This window comes from Gallinula chloropus (assembly GCF_964237585.1).
Source record: "Gallinula chloropus genome assembly, chromosome: 2".
NCBI lineage: Eukaryota > Metazoa > Chordata > Aves > Gruiformes > Rallidae > Gallinula > Gallinula chloropus.
The window spans coordinates 37,301,747-37,315,060 of NC_140086.1; the positions used below are offsets into that span (position 1 = coordinate 37,301,747).

Sequence of the window (13,314 nt, forward strand, 5' to 3'; positions counted from 1 at the left end):
TTAAGAGCCTTTGTCTTACAAACACACACAGTGCAAAGTCATTTCAGAGTAAAGAAAGATTGCTAAATCTCACTTGGTATACAGATATATAAACAATCAAGAATTGTGAAATTAAATCTATTATGGTAAAACCAAGCAGCCAGAGCTTGATCCTGTTAAGTACTTAGACTAATCAGAATTCAGCAAAGCAGGCAAGTCATTTTTTAACATATTAGATTCCTTAATGACTTGAGTAAAACCACTGCTTTAATGTAACTGCAGCACTAAATGCTTTACAGTACTGTATAGAGGACATAGCAAGTCAAGGCTGTAAGTCCCTAGTTTGCTAATGAACGTTGCTGTTGTAGGGCAATCTAATGCATAATTATGCAATTACTTCACTAATACATTTGAAGATGAGGATAACATTTATTTTGGTGTTATATATAGATAGGTCTATCTAGATAGATACAAAGATCTAGATAGATCTTTAGGTGTCTGCTGCACAGTTGAGTTAGGACCAGAGTGAATGCCGTTTCTTTCCACCTTTTCCCAATCATTTGCAGCTAATGCCTGCAAAACTTGAAAAGGTTGAATGTAACCATCGCTTTATGGGAATGATGAATCAGTGGTAAGGTGATTATACATTGCCCTGCTTTAGGAGAAGGTGGTATACAAGGATGGCTTTCACTTTTACAATGATGTTACTGCTGCCAGTGAAAATATCCCCGGCTCCTACCACTGTATGAGGGAAAGGATAGATGGTCCAACTTCTTCAATATAATTCTTTTAAAATGTATTCTATGTTATATTTCTGTATTTGTATCATTATTTAGTTTTGCCATAAAATAGGAAAGTTCTCAGCTTCCACCACTGTTCCTGCATTCTCCTTTTAATGTGAAGAACCTCTCACTTTTTATGTAAGCAGCTTTAATTTCCACTTAGTTTTGTTTCATGCTTTTCCCGAGTGATTTTAAAATAACTGGCAAGCAGCTATTGCAGAGAAGATAATTGTAAACAACAAACCACACGTAAGGTTTTTTCTTTCTTTGTTGTTTTGCTGCGTTTCAGACAGAATGATAATGCTGCCAAGTTCTTCATGTGTTTGTTTTGCCTCTACAACTTGTAGGTATATATGATGTTCCAAGCCAGTACAATAACTCCCAAAAGTATGTGCATGTTTTTCTAAGACTAAAAAGACTTTTTTTTTAATTTGAAATCAGTTTTTGAAGATCCATGATAGTGTAGTATAACTGAATTATAAAAGAAGACAGCAAATGCTTCTCCATAAACAAGTGAATGTAGCTTCTTCTTCACACTGGCTACCTTATTTACATCATTCTCTTTCATTTGCTTAACAAGCACATTGTGTCTTTTTGAAGTCACTGTTACATTTCAAAGCAGCTGGAGTATTTATTTGGCAGCATATATTCAAATAAGCCCAAAGCACTCTATTGTCAAAATATAACAGATGAAGTAACATCAGGATGGTTTAACTCCTTCTATATTTCTTCTAAATGTAATTGTTGTTCTGCTTTAGCCTCTGAGTTCTACTAGTTTTTCAGTAATGCTGCTATCTTTTTTTTTTTTTACCTAGGATTCTCATATCAGACTTACAGAAAGCAATAGAAAACCAAACTGGACTGAGATCACATAGGAATCGAAGGTCCCTCTCTGGGTATAACTATGAAGTGTATCACCCCCTGGAAGAAGTATGTGAAAATTCATATTGTTCCTCTTATCCGCTACACTGTTGTCTTCAATAAAGCTAAGATTTCACTCTCTCTACAAGTTATGGTTGCCTGATCATCTTTGTAGAATCATTTTGGTTGGAAAAGACCTTTAAGATCATGAAGTTCAGAAATGTTATAAATGTTCCTTCTTCAAAAATAGGCACCTTCTTTAAAACACTTTTTTTAAAAAAAGTTTGTATTCCAGGCTGATCTTTACTTGTAACTGTCTTTGACAGCTTCTGAGTTTTGTTCTTAAAGTACACTAATGGAATTTGATGGAATAAGAGTTTTCAGTGAGTGCAGTCTCACTGAATCATTTAAGTAAGCAATATGAGCAAATGTTCTTGTGCTCTATTTCTACAAGAGGCCAAAAGACTTAAAAGCACTTAGATACAAACTCATATATAAGGGATACTATCCTGGATGATATCTGGATAACTGATTTCTGTTGATCGCAGTGTGCTCCCATACACAACTGTTTCAGTCACAGACCGTTTCAGTCTGCACAAAAACAGTGTCACTAGGCTGAGCATGGCGGGTGCTGCACCTCAAAGAGATCTGGTGCCCATGGAACAAATATTGCAGGTCAGTCTGTTCACCATTCTGTGTCCTGGCAAGGAGACTCTGGGACCATTCCATTAATATTTAGTGGGAATGGTGGATTAGCCCCATCCCCAGATTTTCGAGGAACAGCTACTGCATTCCTATAGTATCCAATAATAAAATGGAAAAATCCTGGATGACTGAAGGCTGAATCCAGCCTCTGGCAATAGAGCTATGAGAGAGAGCCGAACAATAGTCCAAGTGTGAAAACAAAACCTAAAATCCCAAAACCAACCAACCAAAGAGAGAAACAAAAACCAAGCAAACAGAAAAAAAAAAAAAATACAGGAAAATCCAAAAAGATACAGAGGACTGAGAACTGAGGTCAATAAATATGCTACAGTTGCTTTCTATGAAATGCAAAGATTAAAGCAATGATTTTAATTCTGTATTTGCAGATCCAGAGTTGGATGCATCATCTGAATAAAACTCATTCAGATCTTGTTCATATGTTCTCTGTTGGAAAATCCTATGAAGGGAGACCATTGTTTGTACTCAAGGTAAAGATTGAACAGTCATTAATCAGACTCAACTCTGGAATCGGGGACTTATGGCATGTACATCAAAGACATAGGTTTTCAGTGTTTCCTAAGGATAAGTTGCTAAGATCTAAGTATCTTTCTGAATGTCATCTTTAATTAACAAAAAAATTAAAAACTGGTTAACTAAAAGCCAAATCCTATTCACTTGGATTTAATATGCTTGAAGATAAAATGGCAGGACATGTTCAAGTAGCAGGATTTGGATTTAAGGGAACTGGAAAGGTTTGTGTTTATAGACAACTTGGAATGTAGTTATGCTGGAGAGGGACTCTATAGCACTCTGGAACCCATCTCAGCACATGCTACATATGCTTCCTCTTCAGCTATTGCCAAAATTTCAGGGCTGTGTGCCCTCAACTCACATTATTAGGACCACAAATTAAAGGGTGCCAGCAAGGTGAAAAAAATTTCACTTTCAATGGACTTGCTTTGCATGTACTGTTGGGGAGTTCTGAACTCAGAGTTCAGAACTGGGAGTTCATCAGGCTATTCCTGTAGCATTGTTTTCCCACTGCCTGCTCCATGCGATATTTAAGGATATGATTCCTCATGAAAGAGGAACTGACAGATCTCATTTTCCTGTAATTTTCTGTTTCATAGATCCACTTTATTATCTTGGTATCCCTGCATATCATTACCTCAGCCATACCATTGAAAGCAATACATTTCTGCTCCTTTACACAAAGAAATTCAAATTGGTTTAATATTTCTAATATTCTGTTATTTTCTTACTATTGTGACTCACTAATGTCATGAGATATGTTGATATTTCTATGAATATTCACACTTGAAGTTAGGTAAAAGATCTCGGCCCTACAAGAAAGCTGTCTGGATGGACTGTGGGATTCACGCAAGAGAATGGATTGGACCTGCCTTTTGCCAGTGGTTCGTGAAAGAAGTAAGTGTTCAATGATTTACAGTCATTCACTTCCTCCAGTTCAATAAACATCATGGCTTTGCTATCACCCATCTAACATATTATTAATAAGAACCATAACTATATTCTATACTGTTTTTTCAATTATTATTATTATTTGTAGAACACGAAGTGCTTGATAAACAAAGCTGATAGCAAAAGCCAGACACTGCTAGGCACAGGACAAAAATATGCCAGACACATATTGGCAGAGATACAAAGTAGGAATTTATTCCAAGATCTGAAAATATGGAAATTTTAAGTCTGGTAATTGTCCAGGTAAATCAGTGCCAGTGTGTACTGCTTCAGATTAGTTCAGTGGTATCTTTGGTTTAAGGACTGAGATTAAGAAAGGCCTTTCTTTTTTGGCAATTCCATAGGAAAAGGAAATTAAAATCATAGACAGATTTCACCCAAAATTATGGATTTAATATTCTCTGAATATCAAGTGGTTTCCCCAATGTCTTTTTTGTAATCTTATCTTATTGGATTTATGCTCCTTTTATCTTTGATATCTAGGGTCTAGCCTTCATCCATCTGCCATTTTTCAAAGTAGTTGGAATTTTATTTTCCACTGTCCAGTACATCATTTTTTGTAGATTGGCTCTTCTAATTTCAGATTCACCTCAGATGCACAATATGTTTGCAGGATTTTGACATTTCTCCTTGACCAACAAACTTTGGTTCAATATTAGCTGCACAGTGGAGATTATTTTGCAATGCAATTTACAGAAATCAAACAAGGCTTCAAAAAAATCCAACAGATGTGCCTTGAGTGTTTTGCATACCCTTTTTTTCCCTTACCATAAGTGATGCAAAAGCTTTGTTTGCAAGGTTCTTCCTATAAATGCAGTTTTCTCACTTCTCTCCTACTTCATCACTGTGGAATTCTACAATGCTTTAATACATCCTCTGATTTAAAGGATCTACCTCTGATTTTCTGGGATGTCTCCAAATGGCAGAAAGATCTTGGCCCTGTAAGTCATTTCATGAGGGCATTATAAGCTTTTCATGAGAGTAAACTTCTACATCATCAACACCCTAAGGCATTAGCTGAGATGACTATATAACCTTGTGTAAACTTCCCTCAGAAGTCACAGCAGCATTTAGGGCAAGTACAGAAATAATGAGGCCGCTGCAATTTGGACGAGCCTGTTAGAATGGCTGCTGATGCACGGATAGGCGAAACCAAACCCAGGAGCTGATGATCTCCCAAGTTCAGCGTGTGATGATGGTGTGTCTTCCCATTAGGATTTACATTAGTGTAAAGGTGAACAAACTTGCAGCTATTTGTGAATAGCTTTCCTACTGAGCAGGAAGGAAGGAAGTTGTCTGGGACCAACAGGCACTTGAGGGAAAGCCTATCACGTACCTTGGTACATCTCCCTTACCAAGGTTTTCCCATAAAGCACTACCACATGGTAGCAAGATTAAAATCACAAGATTTTTCTGTAGGGCTCATGGCAGAATATGGGCTGTGTTGTTACTTCAGATCCTTGGTGAGTAACTTGCTAGTAAGACTCTTTCACTAAATTAAAGAAAGTTTCTGCAGAGTTCCTTGGAGCTACAAGAATGTGCAACCTTTGTCTGCCCACCTCAGTCATGTATTGCCTTTGTTCACAAATGACATATATTTTCTTCCTAGAGCAATGTTACAACTCAGCATTAGAGCATAAAGCATCAGGATAACAATACATTGTGTTCAGTCTCGATCATTATATTAAAAATGACTGGGACAGAAGGAGACACGAGATATTTAGGTTCTTTGGTCTAGCATATTGCTTTTATCATTAAATGAATTAGACATTTGCAGTAAGAGTTCAAGAAAACTGAAGGTCTCTCTGTGCTTCAAACTCTGCAATTCTCTTTTGCTGACAAACTCCTCCCTTAAGGACCTCTGCAGCCTGACAGCCCACTTTCCATCCTCCCTGGCGCTTACAGGCAGTTCTGAGAAAGGGCAGTCAGCTTGGAAACATATTTTTCCTGGCGTGTTGTTGACTCTAAGGAATAGCACCACAAGCTCATTTATTTAAGGCAAACAAAAGGAAATATTGGATTTCTAAGATGCTAGCTTCTTTTCTAGCAGGAGCAGCACATCCCTGCACTGTGCAGGCAGCCTGAAATATTTTATCGAGCTTTCACTTCACCCTGTGATCTCTGTCACTTGTTTTTATTGAAGTATCCATAATTCCGTGTACAACTAGGCTTTTCAAGTGATTTAGCTTAGAAAACCTCTATGTATGAATGTCACTTAATATTCAAGCTCAAGACTGGGTGCTATAAACTTGACCAGATATTGCCATACAGCTTGGGAGCCCCCAGTATCTTGCTTGCACCTCTGGAAGCAACAGCTTCTGATTGCCAGTGAATTCACTGCAATTAATGGGAGACACCACCTCTCACAGAGCAGAGGTGCCACTGAACAGCTGGCTGCTAGTATGGCTTGCCAGGGTATGGGCAGCAGCTCCTCGCTTTCTACAAATAATCTGGGATTGTTAGCTGAGTAGAAGCTTCTCACAAGGAGAGAGTGCCTTCTTTTCTCCAGGTTAAACAGACCCAGCTCTCTCAGCCTTTCCTCATAGAAGAGATGCTCCAGTCCCCTCATCACCTTTGTAGCCCTCCACTGGACTCTCTCTAGTAGTTCCCTGTCCTCCTTGAACTGGGGATCACAGAACTGGACACAGCACTCCAGATGTGGCCTCACCAGGGCAGAGCAGAGGGGGAGAATAACCACCCTTGGCCTGTTGGCCATGGCCCTCTTAATGCACCCCAGGTACTATTGGCCACCTTGGCCTTGAGAACACACTGATGGCTCATGGAGAGCTTGTTGCCCACCAGGACTCCCATATCCTTCTCTGCAGCGCTGCTTCCTGGGGTTATTCCTCCCTAAGTGCAGGACCCTACAATTGCCCTTGTTGAATTTTATTAGGTTCATCTCTGCCCAACTCTCTAGCTTGTCCACATCTTGCTGAATGGCAGCATCAGCCTTCTGGTGTTTTGGCCTCTCCTCCCATTTTTGTATCATTAGTGAATTTGTTGAGGGTACACTCTGTCCCTTTCTCCAGGTCATTGATGATTATGTTGAATAAGACTGGACCCAGTACTGACCCCTGGGGCACACACCTATCTACAGGCCTTCAACTAGACTCTGCACTGCTTGTCACAACCAGATCAGACTTGTGAAGTGAGGATGTAAGGCTAGAGCTTGGGAAGACAAGAGGCTGCCTGCTATGCAGGTTTGGTCTGTATTTGGGCAAGTACAACAGTCAGAGGAAAAGGGCAGATGAACTAGAGAAAAAAGAAGAAAGATACAGAAGTAGAAGTTAAAGATTAAAAAGGGAAAGAGAATGTACAGAAGAGAGTCTTGTGTCATGTGATAATAAAATTGAAAGTACAAAACCAGCCTACTTGCATTTTGAAACAAAAAGAGAGAGAAAGCTATTGTTTGGTTTAGGAGGTGGGTTTTTTTGTGGGGTTTTTTATTATAATCTACTCCAACATGAGCTGTAGCATTGGCTCTGTATTCCCTAGGTCTGGTATTAATAACGACATCACTGTTTCAGTAGAAGGCGCCCCTGATTGCCTGTAGTCTCTCAGCTAAAGATAATCAGATGTTCTACCAGAGTCAGCAATAATGGTGGCCTCTGACAAGCCCCACCTCATGATCATTGAATGTTGTAGTAGAATACCAGTAGGTTACAGTGGAATCCCACCCAACTTCAAGCCTTACTCAGCTTGAAAACAGAGGGGAAAAAAAGCTGTGACAGTGGAAATGCTGAGACCTGCAGTGGAGCAGAGAAGCAAGAGGAACTGTAAAAGGAAACAGAACTGATTGCATGTAGACTACTTTGAAGGCATCCTGCAAAGATAAATGAATCTAATGTAACCCAGAATCTGTGGCCCCAGAAAAAGTGTTAGGAAAAAAGAAAAATTAGCCTACATTTTTGAAAAGACTGTATGGGATCTAATCATATATTAAAATACGTCAGTAAATATTACAAGCTGCAAAGAAAGGGACTCTATTATGTGTTACTACTTTGTAGACTTTAGAAACAAGATTTGTATATTAGATATAACATGTATTTATCCAAAATTTAATAATCCTCATAGAAACAAAGAAAAAAAACCAAATTATAGCATTTTAGCAAAAGTATTTATGTACGTGTGCTAATTAAAAATATTAAACTCCTCTTCATTGGATGTTCAATTGTGAGAAGAAAAACAGAATTCAGATATCAAATTATCCAGACCTCCAATTTAGGATTTTACCATTGTTTTAAAAATTGAAATGTGGTTCACAGGCTGCTATTCAAATTAACATCAAAACTAGATTTTGTTTCAGTTTTAGTGGAAGCAGATGAGGATTCCCATTACATCTGGTTTGACTTTCTTCCCTCTAATAAATGCTGCCATTTGATTCATGTCAATGACGTCATTCATACAACGTTTTCAGAAAACAAAGTAGAAGAGATGTGACTTTAAGGTGCACTATTCTTTGTTTCTGATGCAAGAAGTTGTATTTCAAGATTAGAAATTTCAATAAATGTAATTAAAACCCTTTGTTCTGTTTTTGGCTTGGATAGAGTTAGTTTTCTTTATAGCAGCTGGTGGAATGCTGTGTTTGGGAGTCAGGATGAGAGCAGTGCTGGTAACACCCTGAGGTTTTAGTTGTTCCCAGCATCAGGGACTTGTCAGTTGTTCATATTGCCCTGATAACAAGAAGGCAGGGGGCAGGCACCCAGGAAGCTGGGAGGGGACAGTGCTGGGACGGGTGACCCAAACTGCTCAAAGAGGGTAATCCATGCCAATTATGTCATGCTCAGTGTAAAGGGGGGCTGGTGGAGGGAAAGAAGGCTTGGTTTCAGGATGCATGATTTTGGGGACAGTCCAGTTTTGGGACAGCTCTGGGCCGTACAGCCTGAGTTGTGCAGTTCAGTGAGAAACTGCATTATGTAGCACCAGTTCTGTGTATTTTGCTATGAAGTCCTGTTATTCTTGTATATCTCTCTCTGCTCACCCAGTAAACTGTCCTTATCCCAACCCACAATGTTTGGGGTTTTTTTTTGTTTTCTCTTCCTTACTTCCCCCTCCCCTATTCCTCCCCACACCCTCTTAGAGAGAGCAGCTGTGTGATGCTCAGCTCTCAGCTGGGGTGAAATGACAACACCCTTCAAGATTGTACTTCCTGACAAAATGTTCTAAGAACGCAATGGCAACTGCAAGGGAAATGTCCATTAAGATCATTAGCACCCCCCTAAGGGAATGGCCTCATCAGGGTCTCAAATAAAGGTGAAAACTGTCTCATACTTTGGAAATGCAGTATGCTCCACCATCACTTTGTTCTCCCATCCTCAAAAGTGGGTCTTCTTAGGAAAAAAAGGAAAACTAACATATGTTGACTGGGTCCAGCATACCCGCATCTCAAGTGTGAACTGTGGCATGCTATTCCATAGACTCCTTGTGCTCTTATATTTTTCAAATCTTTAAATCTTGAGGACTTTCCTCAAAATTATAATATTGTTTGAATGTGGGTCAGTTTAAACTTCATTTTACACGCTTTTCTTTGTGCAACTGTTGTGGGGTTTTTTTCCTGGATGAGTAGTGCTACCATCTGGGACAGAACTTAGCCAATATCTAAGGTCTTTGCTGGAAAACTGTTTGTAACTACTTCTGAGCTTTCTGGATTTGATCAAGGTAACTTGACAAGTTTGGTTCTGGAATTGACCTTGCCAGATTACCAATGAATGTTCCTTGCATGGAAAGGAGCTGTATAGTAGGAATCCAAGTCCGCACCTCTGAAGCTCTCCTCATTCTGCAGCATTGTATCATCCCTTAAAAATGGGCCATAATATCTGTATCATCTCAGAAGAATCCCAAATGTGAAAAGAATATTAGTATGCCGTGTGTGCATCAATTTGTGAGTCCAATTCTGAAATTTGGCTGTTCTATTATACCAATTATACGAGGTCTCAAATTATTCAAGGTGCTGTGTTTGTGCTTCATTGTGAACCCAGGGAGCAGACAGGTAACCCCAGACAAAGAAGTTAAATTCTGGGGGCAGATTTGATTTTTTTTTTTAATGCTGATTTTGGTATTGATTGCTGCCAAAACCAGTCTTGAATCCCATCTTTTCACCCCATAATAATGAGCTAAAAGAGATGCACATATTGTCCAAGATGCAAAATGGCAACATCTGCCCCCACTATTCTGAGTTCAAGACTGAGTCACCTTGTGGAATGCAGATGGGATGCATACAGCCAATTAGCCTGCCATTCGGCTAGGGGACCAGGCCCCAGAGACCAGTCTTTACCAGGAATTTTGCAGGGTTCAAGACTTCAGATTCTTCTTCTGAAATGTTTATGAAGTGCTTGACTGTGAAGACAGGGTACCTAAAATAACAGCACATACACAGATACAGAGCTGAATAAGGACAACGGCACGATCAGACACAGGTCCAAGCAGGAGACACAGACAGTCAGTGCTGAAAAGGGTTGGCTCTTCTTCTGTGCCGTGCGGGCCATGTGGTCAGAAGGCCATAAAGCTGTAAGTATTCCTACTTTAAGATCTGCTGAAAGGCAGTGTAGCATTTATTCTGCAAAATTCCATAGTCTGTGTCCTGATGGACAAAACATCTGCAACATGCTGCATCAACAGTCAGAGCAGCACTCACTCATTCATTCCAGTGCTGAAGTCCACTGTCAGGAAAACAGCTTCACATTCTGGATCATTTCTAGGTCTTGCTGAGCTCCATCAAAACTGTTAATCATTTAGGAGTCAGAAAATTTATCCATAATTACCAGAGCCTCAAAATACTGATTATGACATTTCACCCACTTCAGAAATACTCTGATCTTGGGAGTGTGTAAGGTAGTTATGTGAAGCAACACACTAATGTTTCCTAAAAATTACATGCTTGACCTATCACTTGTCAACAGACGCCTTTTGAACAGGTATAGCTGAAATGCCACACTCCCACAATCCTGCTTTTCAGACTAATATGAACTTAAAGGAGGCCCATTACACCTGTAGTAATTTATTCTTTGAGATGGTGTAGATAGTTCATCCTCCATGATAGGCTTTCCATTTCTATTTTTCTTGAGTTCTCCAAGCAGAAGTTTTGAACGGTAAAGGAAAGCAAGCAAGGACTCACTTTCTCTCCCTATAAGGCATACATTTATGCCACTCCAGTTCCTGGAGACAGATGCATATATCTTTGAGTGCTGGCTCTCAGAAACCTGAAGAGCTTTTGAAATTATCTGAAATAATTCCAAAGTGAATCAGAGGCATACAAGGCCAAAACAAACACTGTACCTGCAGCTTTTTCCTTTCACCCTTCTATCTGAGGTCTGTTCCCTTCAGCTAAAGCTCTTCAAACGATGTTGGGTTTGACTTGAGAATTTTGTGGCTCTTTAAACCATTGCAACTGCTTGATCTGTGAAATTTTCCTATTCAGGTTTTCCTTCTGTTCATCAATTTTTAATTCACCCTTGTTTTAGGAAGACCAGAAGCTTCTGAGGTCTGTAACTTGGCCCTCTGCAGTGATGATGGCACCACAAATACTGGTCTTTTTTCACCTTGAAGCACTAGTCACCTGGTGACAGATCTCTCCACAAATGCTCTGCAGCTCTTTCAGTAAATACATTACAATCACTGCAGCTTAATTGTCATTGTTTGCCAGACCCTGGTGTCCCAGCTCTCTTTTTAGCTGTCGAACCTCAGAAAAAAAAATTGACTTCTCTGAGTGCTCCCTATATATCCATTATCTGGAGGAAAACTCCATCTGTTTCAGCCTGCAGCATCTATATTTGACACTCAGCCTTACTTATCTTTAGCTAACTCATTCTTCTCTGTCCAGGAGCTTCTGCCTGAAACACTATTTGTTTTTTCTCCATTAGAGAGATCACCTCTTCCAGCCTCTTCACTCAATACTTCATTCATCCGCCTTTCAACAGCAAGAGGCACTGGTGCAAATACAGAATCTGTTTTATCCTCATGATTTATTTTTTTTTTTCCATTCTCCAAATGCTGTTCCTGCCATTTGAGTTTCTGTGGGGTAATCACACCTATGGGTATGTAGCTTCTGCGTCTGCACAACATCCCCCTGCCACTCCCCAGCTGGTTCCATTCTGAATGAGTTTGGTTATTTCAGCAGTCGTCTTATATCCCACTTTGCTCTGAGTGTCTGCATCTCTCCAGCACATCCTTGCTACTGAAAATAAGGTTACTAATGTGCACCACTTCTGAGAGGAAGGATATAATAAAGTGGCAGTGAATACTACCAGCAAGAGTTTTCCGGACTAGACCTTTACTTGTGATGTTTTTTGGTTTGATTTTTTCTTTTAATGGAAAAAATCTAAGCCAATGCCAAAAAGACAGAGTGCAGTACCATGGTGTCACCACAACGAGGCATGTGATGCATTGATTTAAAAGCAGCTGTGGCAAACCATTTTTATACAGTGCAGTATTTCTCTTTTGGTGCATGGTGGATTTTCCCAGGTTGTATTCAACAGTATGACAGTTTAGAGAAGGTGCTTCCCTTTGCTGTGACATCTTCACAATGGCAAAAAATAGGTACTGCATTATTTCTCTTGTGCTTTCAACTACTCAGCTGCATCCTCTTGTCTATCCATGACCTTAAGAAGGTAAAAATTATTTTAATTTTGCATGCAGCTATTAATTTTTCACAATGTGAATACAACTTGATAAAATAAAGGTAACCCTGCAGCTGTGTTGTGCTTAGGGTAGGAATTCTTCAATGGCACTTGCTAGTGCAAACTCCTATACAAGTATTAAACACTAGGACATTCAAACCCTACCCTATGAAGTCTTTTAAGCTGTTGGGTGTGTTCTTCAAGGCATGAAGACAATTCACATTGTTGCTCCAGCATGTTACTTGCTCTAGGGAAGGAATTCTGCTTTCTATTTTATCAGTCCATTCCTGTACAGTGATGCTGTGTAATTAGGGCCCCAGTAAAACTACTGACAGGCAGAAACACTATTGAGCATGAGAAAGGTCTGTGAAAGAAAATTCTGTGCTTTGGACAATTTAGTTGCTCCAGAAATGGAATTACAAGCAATAATTTGTATCTTAATTATTTATCTGTGTCTCAACAATTTAATTAAACAGTGTATTCACGTGAATTCTGTTGGGTTCCCCTCAATATGTAGTACCCTGCCCCAACTTATCTAGAACGTAAAATTCAATAATTACATTTTCCTGTGATAGATGTCTCAGGGGAATGTCTCTACCAACTTGGTGGGCTTTAGTTTCATACAATTACTAGTAGCTATATATTTGCGTTGCCCCTTTCAGAGAATGCACAGGGCTTCAGAATAACTCAGGCCTTTCTCCAGGCAGTCCTTAACTGATTTGAGACCTATGTGGTTTTTTACATATTATGTCTCTGAGTTGAACAAAGAAGTTGTGTCTCCTATCTCCACTAAGATCTGTGTAACTCTATCTATCTTCTTCCCCACAAGATCCTGCATTTGTTTGGGTGGTCACAGCCTTGCTGGGACCTGCTCTTTGCTTTTCTAGCAT

At 39.5% G+C, this 13,314-nt stretch overlaps 1 protein-coding gene across 1 annotated transcript in view; it reads left to right on the forward strand.

The window, feature by feature from the left end:
* CPA6 (carboxypeptidase A6) overlaps positions 1-13,314 on the forward strand; it is a gene marked incomplete at both ends in the record, with an annotated part of 83,708 nt that overhangs the window by 53,744 nt on the left and 16,650 nt on the right. The window contains 3 exons of the mRNA XM_084260328.1: positions 1,577-1,691; positions 2,714-2,815; positions 3,651-3,755. Coding sequence (XP_084116454.1) covers positions 1,577-1,691; positions 2,714-2,815; positions 3,651-3,755 — 322 coding nt within the window. The remainder of the gene's footprint in view (positions 1-1,576; positions 1,692-2,713; positions 2,816-3,650; positions 3,756-13,314) is intronic.